The 20,393-nt window shown below is 40.9% G+C and overlaps 1 protein-coding gene across 1 annotated transcript in view; it reads right to left on the bottom strand.

Annotated features, from left to right (window-relative positions):
* Nucleotides 1-817: 817 nt before the first annotated feature.
* Nucleotides 818-20,393, bottom strand: part of trim67 (tripartite motif containing 67) — an 86,752-nt gene continuing 67,176 nt past the window's right edge. The window contains exons 7-14 of the mRNA XM_008289035.1: nucleotides 17,438-17,591; nucleotides 12,043-12,123; nucleotides 9,862-10,025; nucleotides 8,090-8,228; nucleotides 6,020-6,144; nucleotides 5,738-5,916; nucleotides 2,179-2,341; nucleotides 818-865 (exon numbers count right to left, since the gene is read on the bottom strand). Of these exons, the coding sequence (XP_008287257.1) occupies nucleotides 818-865; nucleotides 2,179-2,341; nucleotides 5,738-5,916; nucleotides 6,020-6,144; nucleotides 8,090-8,228; nucleotides 9,862-10,025; nucleotides 12,043-12,123; nucleotides 17,438-17,591 (1,053 nt within the window). The remainder of the gene's footprint in view (nucleotides 866-2,178; nucleotides 2,342-5,737; nucleotides 5,917-6,019; nucleotides 6,145-8,089; nucleotides 8,229-9,861; nucleotides 10,026-12,042; nucleotides 12,124-17,437; nucleotides 17,592-20,393) is intronic.

Below are 20,393 nucleotides of genomic sequence, written 5' to 3'. Positions count from 1 at the left end.
GTCAGCTTAAGATGGCTGTCAGATTCCTACCCACAGATAAAGAATCATTTCTCTATTAAACTAACCGAGAAGGAAAAAAACAGAAATCAGAGACATCAGCGCAGTTGGAACCGCGACTGAGATAAAAGTGTGCGGTGAAAGTTTTTAAATATTTCATGAGTCAAACAACCCATGGTGCCACTACACAACTTCTACAAAAAGACTGTTTCACTCTAGTTTTGAGCTTGCGGGCTGTAAACACACCTGAGAGAGGCGCAGAGCAGCGAGAAGTACTGCTGAATCATTCCTCTCGTGTTTTTTTGTTGTTGTTTTTTTCATCTTCTAACAGCACCATGTTGTGTAAATTTCTGGTTTCCATGATTTTTTTTTTTTTTGCTCTGAATTATTCTACTGCACAGTGTGGAAGTCTTCTGTCAGTGTGTGGCTTAATTTGGTGTACGGCTTTGAGGAGAAATTTCATGCTGTATTTTTAATTTACTGGAATGGTACAAAGTGGTATTGTAACAATATACATGTTGTTGGTATCCTGGTGTTCCCAGGGCAAGAACTCAGATATGAAAAAAAGTATGGCAATCCACAGTAACTCCAGTCTTCCATCTCCGCATTTTATAGCCAATAAGAACTCACATTTATTCCCTAGTCCAAAATATTATGGAGCTGAAGTGCGTCCAAGACAGGGGGCACCTTGAGAAGGATGGGAGAGGGATGAATCCCATCTGACGTTACTGGAACAGGTCCATGTGGGTGTGAACTGAGGCTGCATATGACACTGTTGGTTTGTATCCAGGGCACGCTCGGGGTGGGGAGGAAGGAGCGCTTACTGTTTGATATTCTTTGGCACCTCCAGGCCCGTCAGTAAGGTCACCTGAAGTGGACAAACAGAGCAAACACGCAATGAGATCAAAACCGAAGACAGAGATCAGACAGGCGACAGGAAAGTATCTCGTGTGGGTTTTTAATTTGGAGAGGACACGTTTGACAACGTGAGCGTTTGGAACACACTTGACAGATACTTGAGATCACAGACATGATAATGAGTTGGATTTTGGTAACGTTCACTTAACACACACTTAGTGAGCACTTGAATCAGGGGAGCATAATTGGTGACTGATGAAGTGGAGTTTTGATTAATGCCTCTACAAACACTTTGTACACTTGAGAATGGCACACATATTGTATAGCATATGTGTTACATTTCACTGGTTCTCCTGCTGAATCTTGTAATGATGAACTTTTGCAGCAGCGTCACGTTTGAGTTCTTGGTTGTATTCTGTGAATGTGTCTGGTCTATTCTGAAAAGAGGCATCATTCCTCCCTGGCTCCTCTTAAATTTTATTCCTTTCGTGTAATTTCACAAACTTCTTTTTTTGCATATGCAATTAAAGATGATTTCCCTGGTTGATTTAAGTTGTCTGAGCGCACAGCTGCAACAATAACAACAGGCTACTTAAATATTCATGGTTTCTGTTTTTGTGATAGCAAACTAAAAGAGAGTGTGTCATTGACACAAGATGACAATCCTCTGGTTGTAAATATTTAAAGGAATAATAAGCTTGTGTTGCACGAGTTGGAAAAAGTGGATTGCTGCCTTTGAGAACTCCGCTTAACTCACACCTCGAAGTTCAGACCTCAGAAATACTACATCAACAAAGTGTACTTTACCATCTTGGAAATTAGGAGACACTGAATGCTGCAGAATGTAAAGCAGTCATGTGACTGATGTTTGGAAAGACTGATAATCTATGATATAGTCTGTAACACTCTGCGTTTTTTCTAACAGCCAGCAGGGGGCGACTCCTCTGGTGGTAAAAGGAAGTCTGATTGTATAGAATCCTTTGAGAAAATGAATCGACTTGTAATGAGATTTTTTACTTCAGCAAACATTTTCCTAATGCGTTTATGGTCTCGTTTGCTAGTTTTGGGACTCTTTGAATACTAGATGATATTCATTTAATCAGGTGTGAGCCTATTTAGACTAAAGTAGATGGTAAATCAGGGTATGTTCTAAGGTGGGGCTACCTTGTAATGACAGGGCAGAGCACAGCACATGCACCACTGTGTCTGAGAGCTTGGTTACTTCAATAGTCTTCACCACTAAATGTCTTGTCTGGGTAAGAAATACTCCCATTTGCCATGCTTAATTCATATTTAAGCACCATCTTCAATGCACACACCGACCTGCACGTTTCTGTTGAGGCTGACAGCGGGCACGAAGACACCATCCAGGTTCTCAAAGGCAGTTGGTCCGTGCTGCTCCTTGTTGATGTAGAAAGTCAGTGTGTGTTTGATCAGATCCAGCAGCACGCCCACAGTGGAGCCCTTAGTGATGCCTCCCTCCGCCCTACGCACACACACACACACACACACACACATACACAACAGATCAATTTACACAAGGAATGCAGGAGATACAACATTTACCCCAAACTGATCGAGTTTTGTGCTGTTGAGTTTCTGTTTTGTGCTTTAAAGCGGCAAACTTCAACATCTGTTTCTTTCTGTCTGGCTGCAGCTGTGGTTGTTGGAGGGGTGTTTTTGAACTTCATTTCCCAGAGATCCAAACAGTGGCCCAATCCCAATCTTCACAGTCACAGACTCACAGACTTTGAGGCGGATTCCCTTTAAATCTGCAAGGGTTTAAGGCTGTCCCACTGTCAAATCATCAAGTGAATGGGCGCCCCAATCGTGGGGCAGGCAACCCATGAATAGGGGCTGTTAGTCCGCGCCGCATGGATCGATTCCGACCCTCGGCTGGATTTGCTGCATGTCTGTCCCCCTTTCTACTCCCACCATTCCTGTCTCTCTTCACCTGCACTACAATATCAAAAGATAACCTTTAAAGAAAAATCATGGAGTGCATGAGGGCTCCGGTGTGGATGTTTTGATGCACCACCCTGTGTATACCACATACCTGCAGACCTTCCTGAGGGACTCCCCCATTATTCATAATGAAACTGGTGACTTGCTGTTGTGGTTATTTATTGCATGTTTTCAGAGCTGTTTGTATTTCAAGTCGAATGTCCACAGACGTTCACAACTTTCCTGACCTTTGGCAGTTTGCTAAAACACATAAAGACTATAATGTCACAAACAGGCAGTGATCAACTGAGCAGCTGATCAAATTAAATGCGATATCAATTCAATTTTTTCATGGTGATGTGTTGTTTCCAGTCAACATGTGCTGTCATGATAGTGTGTCCCTGCCCGCTTTTTATGCCATTTCAAGCCCTCACAATCTCACACATGCAAGTGCTGCAGCTGTGAAATCAGTTACGTCTGTGGCGGTTCAGTGCTCTGGCCTTAGGATGGAGACTGGGACTGGGCCAATGATGCCTGTGTGTCATCAGTCGGTTGGCTCCTGGGTCACACCTCCGGAACAATTTGATGTCACCACACATAAAAGTTAAAACAAAATATTCTCTACTGCAATGTAATTACAACAGTTATACTTAGATATCCGCTAAATGATAGAATTGAGAGTGCCTTGTAATTGGCAATGTCACCACACCTAGTTTGTAACACTGAAAATGCAAGAACTCTCCTATAACTTCTTCAACAAGTGATAGGATCAATCACTATTACCTCAGTTGGCAATAAATAGTGACTTCCATTACAATAAAGATCTTTAAGAATTGTATACTTTGTGTATTTAAATGTGGGCATTACAAACCAGCTTCAGCTATAAATGCTGTGGTCTACAACACTTCTGTCTTATACTCTACACATTTGTGTCCAAGTTCCATACGAGCTCATTGAGACTTCTGGAATTCAATCTGTGTGAAACCGGGAAAAAATGACAAGAAATAACTGACCGAAAACAGAAATCACTGTAAAACCTGTAGCCTAACACAGATACCACGCTCCTGAAATTGTGTTTAAATGCTAAAACCCTTGTTTTCGATTAGAAGCTCGGCTAAAACCCTCCTGAATGTGTAGATGTGCATACAAACATGATACCTGCCTCAGGGCGAGGCTGCCGGGGCCGTGCGAGATGAAGGAATCGGTACGAGGTAAATAACAACATGAGGCTCAGACATAAGAAGATGAGCACCATGAAAGGTAGAGAAGTGAAATCAAGTCAGAGGTTTTGCATATTCCTGTGAAGAATAGATATTTTCTCACAAATAAATGTTTAATGAGATTTGATGGCTGCCTTGTGATGCAGAGAGATGGCGCAGAGGCATGTTTTGATGTCTCCTGCAGCCTGCAGTAATCTTCCCCTGCTCCCTGGTGTGTTTGTTAGTTACTTGGTATTGTATGAGCCCGCGGGGTCCCTCTGTCATCCTGAGTATCTATCATTATACTGTGTAACCTCTCAGAAGTGTGGGATTTAATGCAGAAGACGTAATGATGGACGTATGAAGAGAGTGACGCCTGACAAAGTCCCTGTCTCCTGTTGTTTTAAAAGAGTGTTGTTCATGAATTAGTTAGAATGACAAGCGTATTTTAAAAAGATGGCTTTATTAATGCTGATAAATGATTTATTATGTTTTATAGATCAGTAATAATTCATTAATAATGACAACATTGGGGTCACCCGGTTGTGAAAAGTCCATTTAGCAGGCGTTTCTCCTTCACTTCATAAATCATAACAGCGGAATAATCATTAAAGGATTAGGTTGCACCTGCCAGGACGGAGCAAATTACACATTAATCATTCATGCTGGTTTATACAGTTCAGCGATTTCTAACATAGCGTCACACAGAGGTTTAATTTAATTTAATCTTTTTACTTTTAATTAATGATTTACTGAACATTTATACCTGCAGACTAGAGGGCTTTTTGGAATTACAAAAACATTACAAAAACATTAACAAAGAATCGTCAGGTTTTACTTTTATGCGAGTGATCTAAAAGTTCTGAGAATGTTTTTGGTGCACATCATAGCTACACGTGTAAAATATGCTAACACAACAAGGACATTGTGCTACACTTGTTTTTGTGACCACTGGTGGGTGCACATTTGTAAGAGCAGAGAGCAAACATCACATTCTGTGTCAAGCAGCAACCTACATGTGACAGATCATTAATAGAGGAGGGTCTGCAGCTTCCATCAAGAGAAGAACCAGTAGTTTTCACAGCCGAAGAGCCTGCAGTCTCCAAGACCAGACAAAGCCTGTCAGGTGAGGAGCACGCCTGTTGTTTTCTTTGGCATTTACATGGTTGTGCACCATGAATTTATTATCAAGGCAAAGTTCTGTAACTTCCTGAGGCACCTGAGGGAGAGCATTCGGAGCAAACGACCTGAACTGTGATAGCATGAGAGTGCACCAGTCGCCGCTCTACAACTACCCCATTGGCTAGATTAAGCACCCTGTGAGTTCTTCCTCTTCTTCAAGTTGAATAGTTTTGACACAGTTTAGGAGATTCAGCACTAATTTCAGATGATGCTTGACGTGTTTACATAACAGTAATTCTAGGAGCGTTACAAGTGTTGCAGAAGCACTGGGAGAAGTGTGTCACTGCACGGAGAGGTTTGCTCAGTGCAAATGTAAATTAGGTATAGTTTTGGACTTTTAGGGGAAATTTTGGCTTATAATCAAGTTTCAGTGAACAAACTTGACCTATTAGATCTGGGTTGGTCCCAGCAGTGGCCAATGAGATTCCAGAGTTCCTTTTAACCCCCGTCGCCCTCCGTGAAGGCGCTGCTGCTATTGATTATTGGGTTGTAATATTGACAGATTATCATACAGCTATCATTGACTGAAAAGGACGCTAAGTCAACGCAGTACCTACCTGTTGGTATGGGAGTTGTTGTGCATGAACCAGGAGCGGTTGTTGTCCACATACATGGCCCAGGCTTTGTCGTCTTTCCCCAGCATCATGTCCTTCATGGTGTTGATCCTCGCCACGCCAAACGCAGGGTCCGGGTGGTTGTCATAGCGATCGATGGTGACCTCCCAATAGTGAATACCCTGAGATTTGACAGGAGTTAGAAAAATCCACTTCCTCGCACAAGACAAAACAACTGATGTAAATTAAATAAAATGTTGTAATTGGAAAACTCAAAGTGAGTACCTTAGAGAAAGCAGCTGTCCCCAGCACCACGCGGTCATCGTAGCTGTTACAGGTGACTGTCTGGTTTTCATTGGTAAGAACGATGTCTCGGTGAGCTGAGGTGGGGTCAAAGGTGAACCAAGCCACTGTAAGGACACAATAGTTAGCAGGTTAGCTTATAATAGTAACAGTCTTTGGACACAGGGGACACAGAACACCGCATTCTGTGAGCGTGTACAGACACAAGTGGTCACACAGATTTCTCTGCTCAAGTGTTTGAATGTCATGCAAAAATTGTTGGTATCTGAGAAATGTTCCTCATTAAGTGGCTATATTTACACATATTTTAATCTCCTGTTTCACCAATTTTTTCCATCCATGAATCAAAAGCCAGCCAACGGTGGCCCTATTTTTCCTCCAATGCCTGTTACATTCTAATTTGGTCACACAGATGTAATTAACTAAAACTTTCAGTCTGTATTATGCTGAGAACTTGTCATTTGTTGATTAGTGGACTCTATTCTGAGCTAAAAATGAGCTGGTGTTGCACGCTGTTGGCAGTGCAGGGGAGGGGGAAAAGATGATATTCCCAGAAAACTCATTCTGAAGCGTTTTCACAGAAATCAACCCCCAGGCTGTTATATTCAATCGAGACATTCGGGGAAGGTCTCATTTTTTAATTTACGTTACAATCCGTTCACACCTTGGAAATGTGAAAGGCGATTAAAACATGTAAATTGCTTCACATTCTCACGCACGGCACCTTTAACAGCTGGTTCCTTCAGGGAGGAAGTCTGCACGGAAGTCTGGCAATTTTATACAGCGTGCGTATGGTGGGCAATAACTGTGAGTAAGTTTAGCTACAGGGGAAAAGCACACACACACACACACACTCAAACATGCTAAAGGCTGAAACATCAGGGACACATTCATCCACAGTGTAGGCCTGAGGACGGATCCATCCATGTGCTGCATCACTGAACAAGTGGTGGCTCGTCCAATATTTCCACACACACGACACACAAAATCACACAGCAAATGCCCGTTTTTAAAAAATTAAAAGCAGTGTCTGTTTTGCAGCTTTTTGGCCTGCTGCACAAAAAAAGAGTCACATCCCACCATTTCCTCCCTCTGTGTAGCTGTAATCATCAAGGAAAAGGAGAGAAATGAGGAGAGGAGGAGGAGAAAGAGGGAGAGTAGGCAGGAAGAAATATGACACAGAAAAATAAAAAGAGGGCAGGACGGATAAACGGTTATCAGTCAGAAAACAGACTAATGCCCATTGTTATTGTGGCTGGCAAAGAGAGTGTGTGTGTGTGTGTGTGTGTGTGTGTGTGTGTGTGTGTGTGTGTGTGTGAAGTGCTTTAGAGAAACTCTCCACCCTCATCCCACTGCTGCTGTGGAAGATTTTGTCATTATCCCCTTTTCTCCTCCTTTCTCTTCCTCTTTCTCTTTTTCTTCTTTTCCATTGCAATTTTTCTTTTTTCTTTTCTGTATATTTTCTTTTCCTTTCCATCTTTCTTTTTTTTTTTTTTCCTTTTCCATTTCTGTCATTTTCCTATACTTCCCCTATTTTTCTTTCTAGCCCTTTTCCATTCTGTTTTTCTTGCCTCCCCTTTTTCTTCTCATTTATGCCTCCATCCTCTTCCTTCCCTTCCTCCCTGCTTTTCCTTTCCAACTCCCCCTTCTGTGTTTTCTTGTCCACGTCTTTCCTTTTATTTCTGCCATCTCATCCTTATCTTTCATGTGCACTGTTAACTTTTCTTTTCTATTCTCTGCCTTCTTTTCCCTGCTTCTCCTCTCATTATCTCATCTCTCCTGCTGCCTTTCTCATGCCTTTTCCAAAAAACAAAAAGCAAAAAAAAAAAAAAAACAACAATCTCCTCATCTAAGAAGCTTTTCTAATCAGTGCTACACAGCGCAAATGAAATTACATCATGAAAGCTGTTTTACAAAGATGATCACCAACGAAAACAAGCCTGCGGAGACAATAAAATAAAGACAGTCAAAGGAGCAGAATGGGAAGTGAGACAGACATGGGGCCCATCTGGCTCGCTGGAAGCTAAGCTACTTCTCATACACGCTACGTACCGTCAGAGGTCTTGAGCACCACTGTCTTACTGTACGGTCCCACGCCAACGGCATTGTAGGCTTTCACCCTGGCATTGTAGGAACTGTTGAAATGGAGTCCATCCACCGTACACACTGTCTCCTTCCCCACATATACCTCCTGGGGGTACACACATATTTTTTACAAATGCAGGTTAAGCGCATGCACATACATTTATATGCAGGATACATCAACTCAAGAGCAATAATATAGATTCAGCATGAAATATCTTAATGGAGTGGACTCACAGACCAGAAATCACAAGTCAGTAATGAGTGTGTTCACCATTTACATCTGTAGTGCCACAAAGAGTTAATGAGGTTGTCGATGCTGCTTGTAAAATGTTGCCCCACTCCTTCTTAAGGACCTAATGAAGTTGAATTGTCGTCCATCCAGAACATCTCACTGATGCTGGATGTTGGAGAGTCTACAATCTATGGTAGGACTGGAACGTTTTTTAGCTACTACAGAAGTTCAGTGCATCTTCTGGTGACATGAGGAAGCATGTTGTCTCACTGAAGTGATCAAATCAAATCCAGTTTATTGTCATTTTGCTGTACATACACAGTAGTACAGGCAAGATGAGAGAGCGTTTCTTCAGGATCATTAAATTAGTCAGTTATGCGGAATGCAAGTCTGGGATAAGGAAGACACTAAACCTAAAGTGATGCCAACGAATGAATGAGATAACCATGGGTGTAAGGATTTTATCTTGATGTTGTTAGGCACTGAGATTGCCACCAATGACATGCTCATACCACCACTCCTCCGCCTCTGTGGGCCTCTCTACCTGTGCAACACTAAACATGACATCTGCTCTGTATAGCTGCAAACTAATCAGGGAAAAGGACTGTTCTCCATCGTGGAAGTGTCCAGCGTGAGCGGTTGCCCACAAGAGCTGATTACAACGCTGCTCTGCCTTAAGATCAAGGTTCACAAACCAACTTCTCTGAAAAAATTCCTCTCAGATTGAAATTCTGTGGTTGTCCACACCAGCAACGTCATCAGCGTCGATGTAGTCAATCGCAAAATGATTTTGCAGATGGACGAGTCGGATGTGTGGGCTAAGGGGGTGACACATGGTCTGTTGTCATGTGGCAGATTGTCTATCGCAACATGCTGTTTGAAACGATTTCTTAGATGACAAATGGCGGAGTCGTGGACACTCAAGTGCCGGGCTACAACTTTAACCGACATGCAGCATCCAGCAGCTGATAGCCTGTTTTCATCCGTCTCTTGCCATCTGTGGCATCATGTCATTTGAATAAAACTGCATTTTAAGGTGGACTTTTATATTCACTGGTCAGTGTGTGTGTGTGTGTGTGTGCTGATCACGCTCTATGATCATTGCCTTTTAAAGCCACACCTGACCGGCTGTGGATTAAATTAATGCTGAGGAGTTTGTCACCACTCAAACAGCCTAAAACATTCTGGTTCACAGTTGGCTAAACTGAAATCATTTCTAGAAATGATTTTCAACTTTTGCACTGAAATCCGAAAAGCAGACCATTTTCATGCCGTTTATATTTTTGTTCACGATATAATAGAGGACATGTTTAATGTATGTTTACTGATTAATTACGCACATAGAGCACACTGTCTGTTTTCAGTCAGAGTTGAGCCACATATGGATTATAACTGATAATGATGAGACCCAAAGAGGAGTCGTACTGACGTCATTTGCTGCATTTCATGTTAGATTACTGTCATATTAGTGTCTTTCTGAATCAGTGTGTGTTTGCGCAGCACCGACCCTGTACTGTCCTCCGTTCCCATCGTCCAGCTCCAGGATGTAGCCCTCGATGGGGCTGCCGGTGGGCACAGTTACCCTCCACGCTAAGGTGGCGCTGTTATTCCTGGTGCAGCACTTCTCCAGCTGCAGGAGAGGAGCTGCTGGCACCGAGGGTCCGGACTCCACTGTGGGGAGAGATGGATCAGTGACATGTAAAGATTGCAGTCGAGGGATGAAGGGAAAGGGGATCAAGAAGGGGGCAAAGATGAGTGGGTGGATGGGTTGAAGAGGAAAAGGAAACAAACAGGGATGTTGTCATCTGGCTGGTTGTCATTAAACAAACTGAAGGGAGACAAATAGGAGATTTAATGAGAATCTAAAGGGATCCAGAAAAGGTGAAAGACCTCCGGGTTCATTTAGAGGGCAACAGCTGGAGATCAGGCTTAAACTTGACCATGTGAGGACATTATAGGCACTAAAGGAGTCGTAGTGATTGTGGTGCATTGGGTTAGACTGATATGAGCTTTGAAAACTGACAGCTGTGAACTTATCTCCTTCTTAAGGTGGGAAAATGGTCGGTACACCATCTTAAGACGACTCCCCTCTAAAGGCCAACCTGATGTTGTAAAAGATTAAACAGCCTAAAGTAAGGCATGTTGTTCTGCTAGTTGCAGAAATCTGCATAACATCAGAGGATAAAAGCATCTTATCAGTCTAACCCTTGTGCTTGTAAGTGAAAAACAGGAATTCCAAAGGAGCTGAAACAGACACACAAACAACAAAAAAAGGGTAGAGATAACCACTGAACACACACGAGTAGATGTGAGTGGTATAGTCAGCCTCTTTTCTTTATTTACAGGCACTTAGCTGTGAGCAGGGAGGACACAGGGGGAGAGGCAGCAGTCAGGACAGAAGGAACAGTCTGGTCGGATCTGTTGTAGCTAACACACATGTTGATTCAGTTTAACAGTATTTACATCTGTTTTCATTCTGTTTATTTGGACCTTTTTTTTTTTAGCAGGATGTCCTTCCATTATTTGTGTATGTAAATTCATCGACCGTGTTTTACTAAAGATTTAATTAATTCTTTAATTTTAAGAGTTGTAGATGCAAATTCGACAAGTGTGGGGAAAAAAAGTTAGGAGGATCATGTTTAACCCTCTGAATCCCAGCCAGTTTCTAGACGTTTTAGTTTCTGTCACATTCTTTTCTCACTGTGGGCTCATTTTTCACAACAATATAAAGTCTATGGAACTGACTATGACTAGCAGTAGAGGAAATTTTAAAAAATCTCTTTGTGCAGGCAGTATAAGAAAGTTATGTTGCCATAAATTATTTTTAAAAATGCAGGTTGACTTTCTTTGATCATTTATTTTATTACTTGTCTACAGACTGCTCGTGTAAACATAGCCTGCAGTTCTGTCAAAAGATTTTGTGATGTGACTGTTGGTGGCAGATGAGTTAGTCATGAGCTTGAGCTGAGAGTGAAGAATTATTTATTTTTTAATATACTTTTTAATTATTTTTGCTTTGTTTTACAGAATCTGGTACAATGTTTTGTGAATCTTTAATTTAGACACGTAAAGGAAAGTAATTTGGATGGAAGATCATGATTTTAAAAAATAAACTAAAAACAGTTGAGTTTTTAACTTTCTAATAGTCCTTAAACTACATACAGTGTATGTTAGATGCAGTTCCATCTGGAAAAATAATTGCACATCACGTATGTAGTTCAGAGAGTGTCCAACAGTTTCCTCTGTTTTTACAGTTTTGGGTAATTTTGTCATTCTGTAATGATGACACACCTTTAAAACCCACGAGCAGTTTGTAGGGTTCAGATGGTTAATATTAATTTCCTCTGTTTACATTTAAAATACTTTTTTTTTACACTTACATTTTAAAAAGTACATTAAAAAGTCATGATTAGCAACCAAAGACTGAAAACAGAAGTACTTCAGGGAACAAACGTCTCAGTGCAGCTCTATCCTGCGGAGGTGTCGTTCTTAGGAGAAGGAGCTGGAAAACAATAACCATGCAGAGGAAAGAGACCAGAGAAACGCTGTGGGGCGACAAGACCAGTGAGTTTCCAACCAGAGTGGCCGTGAGGGGCTATCAGGGCTGAGGGACGAGGAGGGAGTGATAAAATAAATTCGAGGAAGGGAAACGAGGGGTTTACTGTGAAAAGTAGAGTCTCTGAAATACCTCCTGGGCTCTCTGCCTCCATCTCAGCCTCACCACTGTCTGCTGCCTGCATTTGTTTCAATAATGGAATCTCCTGCACATCTGGAAATATGATGTTGGTTTGCATGTTTTAATACGACAGCACAGGGACAGAAGATGCTGAAAGTGAAACCGTTCGGGGGGAAAACGAGGTTCTTATTTTCTAAAAGCTGTGAAGGACATTTGCTGTATCAGAGAAAAAAAAAACAGAAAATCCTGCTCTGTGGCAAATGTCCCTAATGATTGTTCATAGCATGGTCCTTCACATGCAAATGACATGTAAATTGCATGATTTTCACACTTCACATCAGCAAACTCTTTGGAAACGTGACATAAACATGGTTCAAAGCTTCATCAGTCATCTGCATATCAGGACACAGCAGAGGTTTCCACCGCAGAATGTCATGTTACGTCAGAAATTCCTCCAACAATACAGAAACTTCAAAGTCCAAACTTGAAGGTTTGGTCATATTTGGTCTATTTGTGTGCTGAGTGTTCTTTTCAAGCGTGTGATGGTATCTCAGCTTGATATGTTTTCGTAATGGGAGAAGAAAGACTCTCAGACCTCAAGAAACAGAATGATCTTATTTTTCATACATTTGATCATCAGTCCTCTGCTACATGTGAACGTAGCCGCTGAGATAATTCACCTTTAATGTAAACTCGCACACAAAAGCAATGAAACTAACTAACTTTCTTGATTACAAACAAAGAAATTAAATATAGAAGACGTCCAACAGATAAACACTTAGTTATTTAAATAGAATGGAGAAGACAGAGAAACAGTTCTTTAAGTCTGAAACAAAGACATAAAGTTAACATTTAATAGCGTGATCCAGAACAACATATTCCATTCAGCTGAAAACAAGAATTAAGTCAGACTGCTTCGAACACCTGGTACACTGTGTCGCTGCTCAGGATGTCACGAATTCAAAGACATAAAATCAAATCGTCCATCCTTAAACTCTATTGCTTTGTTCTGGATGATCAGGGGGATGTGAGGGAGGAGAAACGTACACATGAGTTTCATGTCACCAGCCTGAAAGAACAAAGGAGGGATGATCAAAGCTCCTCGGCTCTCTAACAAGCCTGACTGGAGCTCAGATTAGGCAAAGTCTCCTTCAAGTGTAGAACTCAGCCCGGGCTGTGACCCACACATCCCGCTAACATTCTCTGTTCAGGTCTTTAAGTTTGTGTCTGAAGGTTTTGGGGGCCTCGCTTTTGAGGAATTTAACGGTGGCAACACAGTGCAGCCTGATGAAGCTGGACCAGTTTATTCACCAAGCTGACACAACATGTTTGTGGATAAACAGAGCTTTAATTCATAAACCAACAATGTGTTCATGTGTACTGTTTGTGTTGGGTAAAGTGTAAAATGATGAAAATCATTTTAGGGAGATGTTTCTGTGGACAAAAAGCTGAAGAAAAGCTGATGTTTAATTTGACTTAACAGCTGTTTTAATAATCAGAGTTATTTAAAATATCACCACATACTTGTAATGCAACAGTAAATAAGTTGAATGAACCTGATCATTAGCATCATTATTTACTTTACAATAAGCTGCTCCCTCCTCTTAGTATTTAAGCATTGGATATCAAATATGATATACGTCATAGACTTTAATGTGAAAAAGATCATTGAGAGAGGAAAATGATCATATCTGTGTTTTATTTTACCCATTTACAGTCAGCGACCACTTGTTAAACACTTCAGAGAAATTTAGTGTAAACACCTCTGAGTGTTTCTACTCTGATTCTGAACTTTGAAAACAGGGGTCATTTCATATGAAATCTACCAATTTCTGATAATTTTACAAGGTCACCCTCTCAGATTCCATCCATCCATCCATTATCTATACACTGCTTAATCCTCACTAGGGTCGCGGGGGGGCTGGAGCCTAGCCGACTTAGGGCGAAGGCAGGGGACACCCCAGACAGGTCGCCAGTCTATCACAGGGCTACCCTCTCAGATTCCTCTGAAAAACTACCAACTTATGAATTTATGAACAAATCCCAAATATTAGGTCTCCATCTGTAATAGTTTTTGAATTACAGCCCTTTGAAATGTTAGTTAATTTGAAGCACTTTCACAAAATGGCCTTTCAGACCATCTTCCGGCATGAAAAGCTCAGACAGTATGGCATATGGAGCTTTGAAACTGTTCATCTTGGGTTAACTTTTCCCGTAGAATCCAAAAAAATGTAATCAGATCTGGTGTATTGTCTTTGTCTTCCTACAAGGCTCTAAAAATGACCAAATATTCAGTTGTTGAAAAAGAAAGACTCCATCTGTTACAGTCCCTCTTTTGAAAACTATGATAGACTCAGCACTCAGAAGTGTTTTCCTGTCATTTATGAGGTGTTGAACCATAACCATTAGTACTTTGGGAGTTTAGGAGTACATTTTTGAAACATGCTAGATTTTCAAATGTCATGAATTCTGCACATTTTCACGCCCTGATTTGACCATGTGGGCAGTTCACCATCATTTTCTTATTTTGACCATGTGTTCTTATGGATCTGAAGATGATCTGACCCAAATTTGGTTTTGTTGTTGAGCCTCCTTTAGGAGTTAGGACTTTTTTTTTTTCTTCTTATGCCCATGCTTATTTTAAAGTAAGATTTCAATCAAAACCCAAACATTATGTGATACACAGTTCCAGAGTTGCCTTATAGCATTATTTCCACATCTGGAAAAACTACTGAGAGGGTGACCTGGGACCCTCTGGTTGATTTGACACGGAATGACCCTGCAGCAGGACTCAGCAGCCTACCGAAAGCCCAGGATCAACAAAAACATTTGGTTAGTTCATTTCACCGATTCACAGTTTGTGATGACGACGCTGCTCCCTGTTTTACCGGCGTCCTCATCATCACCTGCAGACTGCCTAAATGAATCTGCTCTGTCTAACCCTCACTTTGCGGCATCATTCAGCAAAGCCTTTTTCTTTGCTTGGTCTTTGCACCACTGTTTGTTTTTTGTCTTTCTTTCTATCCATGTTCAAGCAACGGGTGCTGATACATTTAACGAGCGCTGCATGCTTTCAGTTGTGATGGCCACTGCTAACGCTGGGCTTCCGAAAAAACAGCCCTGATAAAAGCAGCCCACCATGAAAATTTGTGAACTCCCTGATTCACGCGGTGTAAAAAAAAAAAACAATTAAAAACTTAAAAGCTCAGCAACCCAATGGAAGAGTCTCCCAAAATGAACCATAAGGTGATTTAAGGATATTCTAAAAGACTGCATAATCACTACAGTTACCCCGTGATATAATAATTAATAACTACTCAGCACTTAACTCCATGTAATTTCCTCATTATGTAAAGAGAGTTTTGCATGTGCTTTAAATGGATTTGTAACCACTCTAATGAATCACAATGCCTTCTGAATAAACGCAACTCATTAAGTGTATAATGCACTTCATTTATTATACAGTCTTAACGGCCGATAGCGAAGAATAATGAGCGCTATCTGCTCTCTTAGCAAAGCAACCAGGTTGACTCCACATCTGCACAGGAACAAACCCACCTTGTCTTTGCTGCCTCAGTGCAATAGTATGGAGATAAAATATGCATGCTGTTGATTATATATTTAGTGTACATTAACAATACATCTGGGTAATCTCTGAGACTGCAGCAGAATGAATATAAAGGACGCTGTGTTTACTCATGCTTGCCAAGTGGTTGCTGGGTAGCAACAGCCAATGAATAGCTAATTAGACGTGTACATTGTTGGATGTCTTAAAGAAACCTCAGCAGGAAAGAGTGAGGGCAGCTAAATGCTAAATCATCAAGAGGGATTCGTTTTTACCGCAGATTTACAATGTTCTCGCGTGGTTCTGCATGTCAAGTTCATTTATTTATAAAGTCTATTCAAAGGTGCACATATTACACATTTTACATATGAACTTGACTTATCTTGCCATGAGCAGAGCCGCTGTGAAAACAGCTTTATGGTGGTTTTTCTGCATTTTATTTGAAAGGGTAGAGTTTGAGAGGCATCTAGGAGATAGATAAGGAGGGCTGAATGTTGGTTCAATAGAAAACCACGACAAATTCTGATGTGGGAGTGATCATGCTGTATTCAGAGATGGATACCTCCACTGCTAGCCTGGTAGCACATCATTAAGTGGACTAAATAAGGTATTTTTACTTTGTTCCATATTTGGAGCATTCATTGACAATATACCAGATACAAACAAACTGTAAAGCTTCGTTAGAATTAACTGAATGTTCATTTTAGATTTGATTGTAAATTGAGGTGGGGCTGAATAATTTAGGGAGAATATCTAATTGTCATTTTTCTGATTTGATTTGTAATTAACCAAAAATCAAACAAAAAAAATCTTTGAGTCCTGCATTAGTTCAGTATTCACTCTGTAATCTATTTAAGACATGTGATGGAATACTATCAGAAGACATCTTTAAAATCATGACACACACAGAGGACATCATGAATATGTAAAACCTTTGACACAGTGGTTTAAACCTGTGGTCAACAGTGTTGGTTACATACTGTATATAGTCAGCTGCAGCCTTTGAGATTTACCAGTTGTACTTTTTCAAATTGCAATTCCAAGGTACAGTCCTCGTTAGAAATTTTCAATATTTCCAATTTAGTTCTACTTGTGATCTAAATTATATATTGCAGCTGACTGACATCAATGCGTTGCATGATGGGAAATGTAGGATGCAGTGTTTTATTGAGCTTGTCCCATACTCTATATCTCTGTCTCACCTGAATTCATTTCAACTGTTCTTTGGAAATGCTCAGTATTTCATTTCTGCTGCTGTAGGGGGTCCCTCAATCCAAACAACAACAAAAGACAAAGTTTGATGGCATTGTGAAGCAGCATGGGATCATGGGAGTTCCAGTCTTCACCACCAGCGCAGCTAAAAATCTATCTAATGTTGCTCAGACAGAAATTATGTTTACAGCTGAGGTCTTGTCTTAAAGTTTGATTAAGATGCATGTATTTACATTGTGTATTCATTGTCATGAAATAGCTGCAAGGAAAGTATAGATTTACAAACCCATGCTGTTATATTATCCATTGAGTTTCCCAGCTATAGGGGACAAAGGGGCGACCAAAAGGAATGCATCATTAAACTACAATCATGGTTTTCTCTAGGTTTGAATATTGTTGGGAACTGCTGGGATAATAAAAGCGCAAACATACAACGGTGGGGTGGTTGTTTGTACATCATATGCCTTTAAGTTCACTCTAAGGGGAAATCCACATCTTTACCAATCGTTGGAGTATTCCTTAAAAACACAGTGCCACAAAAAACAGACGTAAAAACACAAATACATCTTAAAAATTGCCATAGTCAGTGATGCAAAATGTAACTCAGAAACCTTGCAGATGTATGCTCACCTTTGCCCTGGCAGAAGTCCAGCTGCAGGATGGTCTGGAGCAGCGAGTCGGTGGTGAGGGTGAGGTCGAAGTCGGGGCCAACCTTCGGCTCCAGGGCTCCTTTCACCCACTGGTCCTGAGACGACGTCACCCGCTTGATCAGGGCGTCTGAGAGCTATGCAGAGAGAGAGAGAGGCATGTTACAGTGTGCAGGCAAACACAGGAGACAAGAGAATAGGATTTCAATGTCTGCTTTTAAATATACTTGCAAGTATCCCTCCCTGCATACAGAATAACTTCTCTGTTCTGGGATCTGTTCCGTTGGTGTGGCTTCATTACATTGTGTCTGACAAGCGAAATGAAGCTCGCATTAGCGCAGCTCAAATATTTAAGGATACGAATTAGACCCCTCGTCTGCTGGTAAAAGCTCCACTGCCTCAGGAAGGAAAAAAAAGTTAAGTGAATACATTACACTAAACTGCACTCAACTGCAGAAAAGATGTGATTGCCATCTTTTTTCCCAGGCGAAGCACGAGCCGAGGATTTTGAAAATTCATCCTTCAGCTTAAACACGCAGATCGCTTCATTTGCGTTCATTTTTCTCTGTCAGATTACTTCAAACTGCAGTGAATTTGTAAATGTTCCTGAGCTGACATCTGGAACTAAAAACTCACCCTTAATTCCTTAAAAGCCCCTATTTAGGATTTAGACAGTGGCAACAGCGAAGAATCACATAATCGATACATTATAAAATATTCAGACGAAATGGAAGCGAGAGGAAGTGCGTGTGTGTCCCTCTGGAGCATCTTTGATCTCTATTTCATTGCTCCCTTTCACCTCCTCTGTTTCACTCACGCTGCCTTTCTGCAGGAAGAGAATCATTTATAGCCAGAAGCAGAGATGCTGGAATTTCATCTTGTCATTTAAGAGAAATTGAAATTTGAGTTTAGTGATATTAAAACACATGTTGCTAAATAACCATGATCAGCCACAACTCTAAAACCACTGGCAGCTAAAGCAAACGACAATGATCATCTTGCTACAATACAGTGTTCTGCTGTTAAACCTTGGATCCGTTGACAGTGACACTCCCAAAGCACGATGACACACCCCACTATGCCACAAAAACTGCTCAGGAATGGCTTGAAGTACATGATAAAGAGCTGTCAAGGGGCAGAATTCCCCAGATCCCAATCCAATCAAGCATCTGTGTGATGAGGAGCAAACCTGATCCATGGGAGCCCCACCCTGCCACCCACAGGCCCTCAAGGGGGATCTAAACAACGTTAGACAGGTTGTTTTAATGTTGTGGCTCATCGATGTATACTATCAGGCTTTCTTTTCATGTACATCTGTGACTTTTATCCACTTATTCAGTCAAAACAGTGATTTAAGTTTTATTTTTCTTGCATGGTGGAGTGCAGACATTGTGTTAACCAGGAATATGGTAACCACCAGTGGGACCAGTACATTATGCATTTCATTTTTTGGAACACCTTAATTGTTTTCTGCCTTCAGGTTCTCAGGGCCATTCATAATGATCCTAAATAAACTGCATTACCCAGAAGGCCCTGCATCTAACAATCTGTTCCCATTCACGCCTGTCTGCTTTTCGCAGCTGTAACATGAAAAGTATCCAGACGTTTCAGCAGCAGAACCAAGTGGTTTAAGCATACAAGCTGCAAAAGGCAAACAGCAGTCAGGTTATGTTGAAGTGTTTCTTTTAGTGCATCTCTCTGTAGTGAGCATGATTTAGTCTGTCTGTGTCTTGTTTGCTTGCAACCACTTCCTCGGCTGTGACTTGACAAAAAAGTGAGAGCGAAACAAAAAAAAAAGTGAGAGCATAATGTTATGAATAAAATGTTAACGTGGTGAGGAAACAGATGTCTCAGAAAATGGTTTGCTACTAACTCTGCATGAGACACTGCATCTGTTAGCAGGGCCATAATCTATGATCAACATAAAGTGTTTCCTGCAAGGGGCAACATTTAAACATTTAATTACAGCTGCTCAGTCTTTAAAACAAGCAAAATACCCGACGACACTTAAATGTCACGTATTTCTGTTTGATTTCCAGGCACAGTGAGATCACATTTACTGAAAGATTAGGAATTTGTTAACATTATTCTTCTGTGCTTCTAAATATTTTTATGACTGCATAAGGTATGCATCCTTTCTATTACATTCTTTCATGACTGAACAAATCAAAATATATCAATGAAATATATAACCACCGTCAGGATGTGGGTGTTGTTGCACATATCAGGGTTTATGTATTCTTGTGAAACCTCCACTGACTGTACACATGCAGGTGTGTTGTTCTGCATCAGATGTAAGAAAAAAGTTGTAAAAAATCCCTTTGAATCTCATAAAGGAGCTCCATCAAGTCTGATAAACAGCCTCTCCTCAGCATCAGCTGGAGCAAATCTGAAAATTAAAAGGAAATCCATGGGTATAAAGAAGTGTTCGTGCTTTTTGCCATTTAACCTCTTCTAAGGAGGTTACATGTGACCTTTCTCACTTTGACCCAAACATGCATGGATCAATAACTATTGATCAGCATATTGAGCCTGTGCACCCGCTGATAACTAAATGTGTCAAATTAATTAAAAAAATAAATCAGCTAACGCATTACTTAAGCAAATCAGATGCATGCTGCGTCGCTGTAAGTGAGGATCATCGGCACTGGCAGGCACATGTTGTTGTTGTTGTTGTTGATGATCCTCTGCTGTGTTTTTAGCTGTGCTGGATTCACAAACATCAGAGGCTCCCCGCAAAGCTGATTTCTCCTTGTAAGCTCAGAGGAACTACGTTTCATACTTCCGCCTCCCTTTCAACTTTCACATTTACATTTTTGCGTTGTAAATACCTCAGAAAGAGTTGTTTTTTAACGTACAGTAAGACCCCGTACTGTTTCTGCCATGTGCATAATTTCAGAAAGTTAGGTCAGAACTTTATAATAAACTTGGTCATTTAA

Source organism: Stegastes partitus, unplaced genomic scaffold (genome assembly GCF_000690725.1).
Source record: "Stegastes partitus isolate 25-593 unplaced genomic scaffold, Stegastes_partitus-1.0.2 Scaffold589, whole genome shotgun sequence".
In the NCBI taxonomy this organism is placed as follows: Eukaryota; Metazoa; Chordata; class Actinopteri; family Pomacentridae; genus Stegastes; species Stegastes partitus.
The sequence above is the reverse complement of the archived record's forward strand: the minus strand, read 5'-3'. Positions and strand labels throughout refer to the sequence as shown.